This window comes from Protobothrops mucrosquamatus, unplaced genomic scaffold (assembly GCF_001527695.2).
Source record: "Protobothrops mucrosquamatus isolate PMUCROS unplaced genomic scaffold, P.Mucros_1.0 scaffold67, whole genome shotgun sequence".
In the NCBI taxonomy this organism is placed as follows: Eukaryota; Metazoa; Chordata; class Lepidosauria; order Squamata; family Viperidae; genus Protobothrops; species Protobothrops mucrosquamatus.
In genome coordinates, this window is record NW_015386445.1 from 601,715 (window position 1) to 612,150 (window position 10,436).

Sequence of the window (10,436 nt, forward strand, 5' to 3'; positions counted from 1 at the left end):
TTATTATTATTATTATTATTATTATTATTATTATTATTATTATCTTGGTCTGTTCTGTATGAGAACTGGATTTCCTTTCTGGCCACATAGTAGCTTTGCCTTAAGAAATCATAATGTGAGAAAAATGCACATGGTCCTTAGGTTTTCCATTTCACAGAGATATTTATTGAAACTGATTGGTGATCTTATTCAGAATTAGATCTTAATTAAAAGTGCCATTATTAACAGAACTGGTTTTCCTTCAAGCAATAGAGAAAAGTTACATAGTACATAGATTGGGATCTCATTTAATAAATATTTACAGTATAGACACATAATTCAGCACTTAAAAGGGGACGTGGAGTCAGGGACAATTTTGCCCACCAGACTGGCTCCCCTGCAGGTCGTGCAGTTTCTTGCCCCCCTGTCTTTTTCTGGGGTCAGGCAAATGATGTCTAGGCAGAAGTATTGCTCTTGTTGAGTGAAAAAGTTGGCACTGCCTACAAGCATCTGGAAAGTCAGTCACAGCAACCAAGAGCTGAAGTGGGTTTGCTTTCCTTATGATTTACCTCCACGCTAATGGGAGGAACCAGACTCTGGAGCCACGTGGAAGAGAACAGCTTCTGCAACTGACTTATTTTTTCCACTACTGTAAAATCCTTTCAGTATTTGACTGTTGCCTGCTAGGTTTGATTAGTCGGTTGACTAAGGAGTTGGAGCTGAAAGTTTTTATCACTAATCTATTAAATGAAATAAGTCCTGTTTGTGTGGCATTCAGTTCAGTTTTGCCCACAATATGTGGCCTCCTCTAACAAGTTTATAAAGGTTTAATATCCTTCCCCACTGATTTCTTCTGTTATGGAAAAATGATCCTAATCTGACATACAGATTCCCCTTTAAGAAACTGATTTAAATTTATAATAAATTATTTTAAAAATAAAATTTAACTAAACAAAACACAAAATTATACCAGCCACGCTATCTTACATGCATTTATCACTGGCAGAATAACATCTTTTTAAATCATAATTTTGTTTCCCTGAATTTCCTCTTCAGTCCTCCGTACACTAATGGGTCATAAAGCCAATATTTGCAGCCTTGATTTCCATCCGTATGGAGGCTTCGTAGCTTCAGGGTCCATGGACACCAACATCAAGGTAAGGCCCATACATCTGTCTCTCTCTGCGTGGTCTTGCAGAATGATGATGAATGTTGTGGTGGGCAGAAGCAGATGAAACCAATTAATGGTTAGTATACCCAAGTAGCTGCTTGCAGTTCTTGTTTTCTGTGTGTTCTTTTGCCACTTCTGAATTTCAGTCAGTTTCTTGGTCGCCCTGTTGTAGTCTTTATTTCTTCATGAAACGAAGATGGGGTAGAGTTTTGCTACTTGGCAGATTTCCTCTTTCCAAAAGTGCCCAGCGATCTGGGAGACATGAATATTGTTCTGCGGAACCCTGAACAAATGATACTTTTCTTCCAACATGGTGATAGCCACCCATTTGTAGAAGCTGCAGCCAGATCTGTGCACCGTTATCAAAAGTCAGGAGGAGGAGGAGAGGAATGCAGAAAGTTCCATAAAAAAGGGAGAGATGCTTCCCTTTCAAATTCTATTACCTCCATGCTATGAAACAGTTGCTCTGTCCCAAGTCAGAAATTGGGACTTCTTAATGTTAAGGCAAACCTTGATTGATTAGGACAGTTAAATGTTTTGTTTTTTAAAAGATGGTATTTTTTCTTTCATGCAGCTTTGGGATGTAAGAAAAAAAAGTTGTGTCTTCAGGTACAAGGTAAGAAGAAAAATTTGCTCTATTTCACCTAGTATCGTGAAACTCATTTGTGCAATGCGTAATATTTACTGGGACAATTTGAAAAGCTTTATGAATCTGGAATGATCAATATTCAGATATACCCCGAAACGGCCTCAACAACTCTCAGAAACCTAACAGCCAAACTAGGCCAGATTGACTACGAAGAATATAAACCCTTCCATTCCCCACCATTCAGTTAGAACTGAAGGAGCTTCTTGGATGACAAGCGAAATGTTTTCAAGGAAAACAAACAAACCCCTTCTCTCCCAGCCCGACCTCTCTCGTTGGGCTGCAGTTGTCTAAAGATGGGAGAAGCAAGTGTTCCGAACGTTGCCTTGGACTCTTGAAGGAGGAAAGGCAGGATGCAAACCCGTTTTCACTTTGCAGGGCCACACAGGAGCGGTTCGGTGTCTCCGCTTCAGTCCGGATGGGAAGTGGCTGGCATCTTCCTCTGATGACCACACAGTGAAGGTAGACATGCCCCCTGGCCCTCTCCTCTTCCCCTCCCTCCGATGGCAGCCTGGGCCGTTGAACAGCTTGGCTGATGGGTGTGAAATTTGTTAGCACTCTGGCAAGAAAAGCTTTTGTGGTTCTTTCCTGCCTAGTTGTGGGACCTGGCTGCTGGGAAGATCATGTTCGAGTTCACAGGACACACCGGACCTGTCAACGTCATTGAATTCCACCCCAACGAGTACCTTTTGGCCTCGGGGAGCTCCGACAGGTAGAATTAGCTCTCGCTGGGGCTGTCATGAGGTGTCAAGAAACCAGTGGAAGATTTGCTGAGGGCTTGTTAGAATATCTCACAAGCCCTCGGTGGTGTGGCATGCAGGCTTTGAATTGTTGTTGACGTTGTGCGTGGAAGACGTTCCTGCTTTTAGGGAAGGCTTTTTTCACCAGTCTGGAAGCTGGTGCTTCAGAAGGAAGTCAGGATTTGCCCTCTTGAGTTCCCCATAATATTTTCCATAGTGTTGAAGCCTCCATGAAACTCCTGAGAGATGTTATATCTGGTCCTGGAGCTGGTCTCCTCTTTGTGCTGAAACCCAGCCTTTCTTCCTTTGCTGCCCTTCCTTCCTTCCTTCCTTCCTTCCTTCCTTCCTTCCTTCCTTCCTTCCTTCCTTCCTTCCTTCCTTCCTTCCTTCCTTCCTTCCTTCCTTCCCTCCCTCCCTCCCTCCCTCCCTCCCTACTGTGGAAATGTAGAATCCCTGAACAGCTCTCAGGGTTCAATAACTGCTTGGCATAAACAGAGGTGTTGATGTTTAACTGGCCTGCTAAGTTGTCAGTGTGTAAAATCTTTCCTGGTGATTTGTGGTCTCCTAAAGCAAGTGGCTGCTCGCCTTCATATCCCAGAAATAGAGAAATGAGATGTAAAAGGAGCTGGGAGACGGAGCCCGGCTGCTGGTTGGGCTGGAAGCAAAGAGTGACGAAAGAAGATGGGATTGGAAAGACTTCCGGTGTCTTTGCTTTTTTGTTTTCATCTAGGACAGTCAGATTCTGGGACCTGGAGAAGTTCCACACAGTGAGCTGCATTGAGGAAGAGGCCACGCCTGTCAGGTAAGAGGCAACAGGTGTTTGTCAGCAGGAATGGCGCTGAGTGGTTAGTTCAGGGGATTCCGCCCATTCAGGGCTTCAGATGGCCCATTTTAGGCTTTCCTCCCAATTTGGGGGCACTCGTGTTGCTGCCTCTCCTCCCCTGCAGGTGTGTGCTTTTCAACCCTGATGGCTGCTGCTTGTACGCTGGCAGCCAGGATGCCCTGCGAGTCTATGGCTGGGAGCCCGAGCGATGCTTTGAAGTGGTTTTGGTGAACTGGGGCAAAGTGGCCGATTTGTCCATCTGTAACAATCAGTTGGTGAGTGGAGGATTTCTGACTGATTCTGGCTCCGTTGTTGTGCCGCCCCCCCTCAAAGGGCTCCCAGGGGGCCGGGGCAGGAGTGGCAGGGCTCTGCCCACCTTGTTGCTTGCCAGGGAGCCTCCCTTCCCTCTCGTGGCAACACCTGGCCCAGAGCCCCAGTTCTTCTCCAGGGAGCTTGGAGGAAGGGCAGCCAACCTGACGCAGCAGCACCGGATCTTTTTCTAGATGGTCCTTGCAAATACCTAACAATCTAAGAATACGGATTCTTTCTTTAGATTGGCGTTTCTTTTACCCAAAGCACCGTCTCATCATACGTTGTGGACCTCAGCAAAATCACAAAATGTGGGTCTGGACTCCATGGACTGATCAGAGATGACAAGCCGCTGAGCCCGCCCCCATCTCTGGGCTCCTCCCTGCGACGCATCTATGAAAGGCCAGCCACCTCCTGCAGCAAGCCCCAGAGGTGGGGGGGCACTTTGGGGGAGGCCGGGTGAGCAGAGGCCTCTGGGGGGTGGAGGCTCAGCTTACTGGTCCCCGTCTCGGTCTCTCACGCCCCAGAGTGAAGCACAACTCGGAGAGCGAGAGGCGCAGTCCAAGCAGTGAGGATGACAGGGAGGAAAGGGAATCCACTGCAGAGATCCAGAACTTGGAGGATTACAAAGAGATATTCCAGCCAAAGAACTCTATCAGTGAGTTGGGTGAACATTCTTGGGTTGGGCAAAATCTGCGCATAAATCTTTCCAATGTGTACAGCCTCAGCTTTATGAAGCTGCTAAGAATGCCTGTTCCATCAAACTCTGTGGCTGCCTTGTAGACTCCTGCCTCCAGGGCCTTGCAAGAGCCCATCTTGGGTCTCCAGGGTGCGGCAAAAGAGCTGACCCAGCAGTTATTCTGACGGCGAGAGAGGTCCTTAGCAAGGGTTTCACTGCTCCTCAGTGCACTGGCTGGCAATGAGTTGGAGCTTTTGTTGCCGAGCTCCTTGTGCACAGGGTCTGGGGAGACTCTCCGGTCATCCTGAAAGTGGGAAGAGCCCCTCAGGGTCACCGAGTGTTGCATTGGACTCAAGCTGCAGAAACCCAGAAAAATGCCGTTTCTTCTGTAACCTTATGAAAGAGGAAAACATTTCAGTTGAAATTGGGCTTTTGTCTTTGTAGCACGAACTCCCCCCAGCAAGAGCGAGCCTTTCCCTGCCCCTCCGGAAGACGGTGAGTTCGGAGCGCCCCGAAGGGCTTTCGCGAGATTCCTGATGCCTCTTGGGTGGAGCTCTTGGGGGGGGGGGCTTGACCTTTGGTGTTCCTCGCAGTCAATGAAAATAATGGGGGGGGGCATTCGATAGAGTGGACGGTTTGGCTCTTTGCTCCCAAGGTGCCCAGAGGGGAGTCAGTTCAGGGTTGTCCAGGACAAGGGGGGGCAGCGGCTTCCCTTTGTAGCTCGGCCTTCGGAGGCGCCTGGGAGCAGCGGGGGTCTCGGGGAAGCACCCGAGCAGGACCCCCGCCCTGCGGCTCCGCTCTGGTTTCTACAGCAATTCAGAGGGTGGCATCTGCCTCCCTGACTGCAGCCGTTGATAGTCGTCCCTGTGCTGGGATTTTGCTCCAGGAGTCAGTGGCATCTCCTCCCAGGGACCCTCGTCCTGTGTTGTGGGACTGAATTCCACAATGTGCCATGTGCTCTGTGAAGAAATGCCTAAGAATTGGGCTGAGTGAAAACTTCTCACCGGCTTTTATCAGGCAGTGCGTGATTTTATGTACTTTTGTCAAGCTACGTTTTATGCACCGCCTTTGTAAGTTTAAGACAGTTCAAGCACTGGGACTTTTCCCCAGAGCACTTGTGCCCACCTTCTGCCCAGCAACATTGGGGGTTTTTGTTGTTGTTGTTTTTTTGGCCTCTCCCAAGAGACCCTTTTTCCCCTCTCCCTCCAGAGGCAGCACTTGCAAAAGAAGCCTCGCGGGCTGGTCAAGCAGGAGATGCCGAGTCCCCGTTGCCAGGCCAGGAGGGGGTAAGTGCCTTGCCACCTCGTTCTCCGGATCACGGCTGCTCCTTCGGGGGTGGAGGCAGCCTCCATCAGCATCCTGCATGGAAGCTGTGAGTTGCTTCTCTCTCTCTCTCCCTCCCTCCCTCTCTCTCTCCCTCTCTCTGTCTTCCTCCCTCCCCCTCTCTTTCTCTCTCTTTTTGCCTGGAAACCTGGGTGACCAGCCTGTCCTTCCTTACAGCAGACAGACCCTGTTCAGAGGCAGCCCATAGCTGCCTCAACCCCAATAACCCGAGTGGAGCCGTTGGTGATTCCAGCTGCCAGGAATGAGCCTATTGGGCTGAAGGCCTCTGACTTCCTGCCGGTATGTTTCTTGCTTGCCAAAACAGAGAGGAAATAGTTGGTCAGCAGCTAAGTTAGGGAGCAGGTTTTGATTTGACCAAAGGCCGAATATTCTTTAGGGTGTAAACAGTAAACTATTAGCAGTAAAATAAGCGTAACAGTAAAATATTAGTATTTAAAAAGCAATGAATGGACACTAGAAATCAAACCTAGAAATAAGGAAAAATGTCCTGATAGTGAGGACAATTAATCAGGGGAACACCTTCCCTACAGAAGTTGTGGGTGCTCCATCACTGGAGGTTTTTGAGAAGGGACTGGACAGCCATTTGCCTGAAACGTTCTGGGGTTTCTTGCCTGAGCAGAGGATTGGACTAGAAGACCTCCAAGGTCCCTTCCAAACTCTGTTATCTTGTTACTCTGTTATTCTGAAAATGGGTGAGGTATGGGTAGAAAACACCCAAGGAAGGAGAAGGCAACTTTGTAATCTGGAACAGCATCAGTTCTTAGGAATGTCTTTTTAAAAAACAGTATAATTTTCTGGGCAGGGTTTTTATTTATATTGATCACCAGGAGGCAGAACTTGACTGATTTGTCCTGTTTTATGACCCCCTCAGAGATATCTTTCTATGGGATTCAGGGAACAGGACAGATTTTTTTTCCTCTGTCAGTTTGCATAGTCCTCAATAACTGCTTTGTTCCTAAGCCACAATCCTGTTACCTACAAAGAACGTAAACTCGGATGCATCTTTAGGTTATGGCTCTTAGGGTGGAAAGTCCTTTGCAAGCATTCACGATCACCTCCCATCTAGCTTGGTGTATTTCCCTTTTGCCTCTGCACTTGCAGGCCGTGAAGAACCAGGGCCTAGCGGAAATCGTAGACGAGGAGGCCCTGTCCCAGATCCGGAAGGGCCACGAGACCATGTGTGTGGTGCTGACCAGTCGCCATAAGAATTTGGACACTGTGAGAGCGGTGTGGAGTACTGGGGACATCAAGGCAAGCTTGGAGGATGGAGTTTGGGGCTGGGTGGGTGCTTTTAGTTTTTCTGACCCGGGTCCCAGGCTCTTACCGCTGTGCACCTTCATACAGGACTCCATTGACTCCAGCATCCTATCACTAGACGGGTTAATTTCCCCATTATTATTTATTTATTTAGTGTATGGCAGACAGTGTCAGGGAAATCTACACATGCTAGACACACAGTGCAGTCCTGACAGCCTAAATTGCTGGTTCATTCTGTTCGGTGCTTACGCGCCTATCCTGGTGCTCCGCAGTGAGCAAACTAGCTTTACACCAGCTGACTCGTGGCACTCAGGTTGCTGGCTCTTCCAGGCTCCTCCGCCAGTCTCGCCTCGCTTCACCTCGTGTCACGATGCCTCAGGTCTGGCCAAGTCCAGCGCCAGCTTCCGCTCTCCGCACACAGCCTCAGTGCTTGAAGGGAGTGGGGTTTGTTCTCATTTTATATACAAAATACTCTCATTTATTTAAGACAAGAGCAAATCCCAGTCCCTTCTGGCACGGATGTTACCTAGTTCGATAGTGACATGTATGCAAGAAAGCAGCCAAGCTCAGAGAGCACCAAGGACCCCACAGCTTCTCTTCTATTTGACCAAGTAGATGCTGTTGATCTCCAGAAGCAAATCTATCAGAGGGTGAAGGATGCTGGGACTTGTGGTTCAACATCTGGAGTCACACTACTCTCTGTTCCCACCTGCCACCAACCAACCTACTGAGGTTCCTTGTCATAATCCTCTTCCGCCATTGTGGTTTCTCCTCAGACTTCGGTAGACTCTGCGGTGGCCATCAATGACCTCTCAGTGATCGTTGACCTTCTGAACATTGTAAACCAAAAGGCGTAAGTCTCAGTCTGCTTTTCTTCCACGGGGAGAGGGTTGGTGGGACTGGCCGGGCACCGATGCCTGCAAACCCTGGAGGCTTCAGAGAATGGCGTTTAGCTGAGCTGGTATAGTGAGAGGTGGGATTGCTCCCTTGGCACGTAACGTGCTCTGGACCCCACAGGCTCTCCTGGGGTCCATCTATTCTCCTTGTCCTGTCTGGAGGGACCCAGGGGCCCGTGGGTGGTTCAGGGCACCGAGTGCTATTCTGGGGCTGATCTTGAAGCCACTGCAGGCTTTCATTCCTGGTGGGAATATAATCTGCAGTCTGAATGGTTGGCACAGTCCATCTCGCCTTCGGCTGTCCTCTGCTTCAGCCAAGGTTTTGCAGTCTCTGCCTGAGGATTCAAGAAGTGAAGGATGCCATAGTCCAGTGTAACCTCTCTCCTTTTCCCAGATCTCTTTGGAAACTGGATCTGTGCACGGTTGTCTTGCCACAAATAGAAAAGCTTCTGCAAAGCAAATATGAAAGGTAACTCTTTCTTCTGGCCGTAAGCTTTCCATAAGCTCCTTGTGCTGTGATGATGTCCCTAGTTGGGCAATGAAAGATCTGCATACAAACAACCCAGCTCAGGGAGCACCGAGGACCCCACAGTTATCACTGTTCGTTAAAAACACTTTCACGAAAGCTCCATCTCCTTTGTTCTCCTTGTGTCTAAGAGCTTTGTGTCAAAAGCTCCGGCTCCTGCCCTTGACAGCAGAGGGCCTCCTGTTTGCAGTCAAGATGCTGAGCAAGTAGTCACTGGGTAACAAGAACTGGGCAATACTCTGGGGACGCTGAAAGGAGGTCTCCCTGCCAAGCCTGTGAAAAGGAGGAGGACCAAAGCTGTTGGGATTCCATTTCTTTTCTCTCTCCACCCGTTTATCCTTTGGGGACGGGGTGGGTTTTGAAGCCGTTTCTTCTCCTCCACCGTTCTCTTTCTCTTGTGCCAGTTATGTCCAGACAGGCTGTGCATCCCTGAAGCTAATTCTGCAAAGGTTTCTGCCCCTGATTACGGACATCCTCACCGCACCCCCGTCGGTGGGAGTGGACATCTCCCGAGAAGAGAGGTAACATGTCTTCACTTCTCTTCCACCAGGCTTCTGCTCTTGGGATGCTGTGAACCAGTTGTGACCTCCAGTAATTCTGCCCCTCACATAACATAAGTGAATTCCAGATTTAGACTAGAAATGTCAGGACCTGCACACGCTTGTTCCACTCTACCTAATGGGATCCAAAGATGTCCTACCAAGGTTGATTCAAGGCTTCTGATGGTGTCAAGTTCTTATTTGCTCCCTGCCCTCCCCCCAACTCAGAAAGCAAGATACTTCCAGAGCTTCTTTCCCAAGATATATCTAAAGAGGGCGACATGAGTTTCTAAAGCCCCAGATTGTTTTGCCTCCCAGGTTCAAAGACAGAAATGTTCTTAGTTTCTTCCTCCTGCTCCTGGTGTGAAGAGGTAATGAGGAGCCTCTCCTCTTAGCTCATACAAGGGGAATTTCCAGACAGTTGGATGGCTCGACAGGCAGTTCCAAATGGCTTGTGTGCTCACGTGCCCTTTCGCCTTTGGTGAATCCTTACTCCCTCACTACCTGCTAAAGCACTAAGTATTTAGGGAGCAGAGCCCCTTGAAGGCTGCCTTCCCCTGGGCAGGGACTCATCGGGTCCTTCAGCCCTCTCTTTGCTAATTCATCTCAGTAGTAGGTCAATGCAGGACCTTCGGGGTGAGGAGGGATTGTCTTCAAGAGGATTTGTAGGTTCACCTGACGTTGCCGGCCCCTCATACACACTCACACACTTACTTTTCCTGATTTAATGATTTAAATACCATTACTTCATTAATTCTTCGCTCTGACAGTGCATTATAAAAATAAGCACAATAACATTTGAGCCCTCCAGAGTGGTGCACCCTTTTGCCAGCTGCTTTTCTTCCCGACCCAGGCTCCAGAAGTGCCACGTGTGCTACAAACAACTGAAAGCCATCAGCACTTTCATCAAGAACCGGTCTGGCCTCAGTGGCCGCCACGGCAGTGCCTTCCGGGAGCTGCACCTCCTGATGGCCGTCCTGGAGTGACCGCTGCGGCCAGGGAGTCTTGGCTGCTTTTGCCCTCCAGCTCCATCCAGCTCTGGAGATGCGGCCGGGGGGGGGCTGTCTCCTCGCGGCCTTCTGGGAGGCAGCCCTTCTGCACTGCACCCGGGCCAGTGCCTTCTTACAGGAGACCTTTCGAAGCAGACTTTCCTGCTGTGGCACCACTGGCCTTCCTGCACCCCCCCAGCTGCCTTTGGGGAGATCGCTGAGGGGACACAGACCGATCCCCTTCTGGCCAAAGGCTTCCGTTGCCCAGCACCTCCTTTTCCTGCCTGCCGATAATGGTGGTGAACTCCTGACGTGTGTCCTGCTCTCCAGCCATCCTGGATTGTGGGGGGCCGGTCTAGGGCGGCTGGCATCCATGCCACGGCTGCACCAGGACTTTTCCGTTTGCCTTTCGGGCTGCAGAACCTGAGCCAGGATTTTCTGGTAACAGACGGAGCCGTCACTGGCTTTTTCCCCCGGTGGAAATTGTCTCGGTACTGGGGAACAGAATGGACTTTCCCTGCATTGCTGGAGCCAGCTG

The 10,436-nt window shown here is 49.5% G+C and overlaps 1 protein-coding gene across 1 annotated transcript in view; it reads left to right on the forward strand.

The window, feature by feature from the left end:
• Nucleotides 1–9,966, forward strand: part of KATNB1 (katanin regulatory subunit B1) — a 12,135-nt gene extending 2,169 nt beyond the window's left edge. Inside the window, exons 4-19 of the mRNA XM_015812097.1 lie at nucleotides 1,036–1,136; nucleotides 1,725–1,766; nucleotides 2,175–2,258; nucleotides 2,393–2,508; nucleotides 3,267–3,338; nucleotides 3,484–3,634; nucleotides 3,913–4,100; nucleotides 4,196–4,326; nucleotides 4,792–4,842; nucleotides 5,557–5,639; nucleotides 5,866–5,970; nucleotides 6,793–6,942; nucleotides 7,725–7,801; nucleotides 8,239–8,313; nucleotides 8,775–8,891; nucleotides 9,763–9,966. Coding sequence (XP_015667583.1) covers nucleotides 1,036–1,136; nucleotides 1,725–1,766; nucleotides 2,175–2,258; nucleotides 2,393–2,508; nucleotides 3,267–3,338; nucleotides 3,484–3,634; nucleotides 3,913–4,100; nucleotides 4,196–4,326; nucleotides 4,792–4,842; nucleotides 5,557–5,639; nucleotides 5,866–5,970; nucleotides 6,793–6,942; nucleotides 7,725–7,801; nucleotides 8,239–8,313; nucleotides 8,775–8,891; nucleotides 9,763–9,895 — 1,676 coding nt within the window. The 3' untranslated portion in view covers nucleotides 9,896–9,966. The remainder of the gene's footprint in view (nucleotides 1–1,035; nucleotides 1,137–1,724; nucleotides 1,767–2,174; nucleotides 2,259–2,392; nucleotides 2,509–3,266; nucleotides 3,339–3,483; nucleotides 3,635–3,912; nucleotides 4,101–4,195; nucleotides 4,327–4,791; nucleotides 4,843–5,556; nucleotides 5,640–5,865; nucleotides 5,971–6,792; nucleotides 6,943–7,724; nucleotides 7,802–8,238; nucleotides 8,314–8,774; nucleotides 8,892–9,762) is intronic.
• Nucleotides 9,967–10,436: the final 470 nt, after the last annotated feature.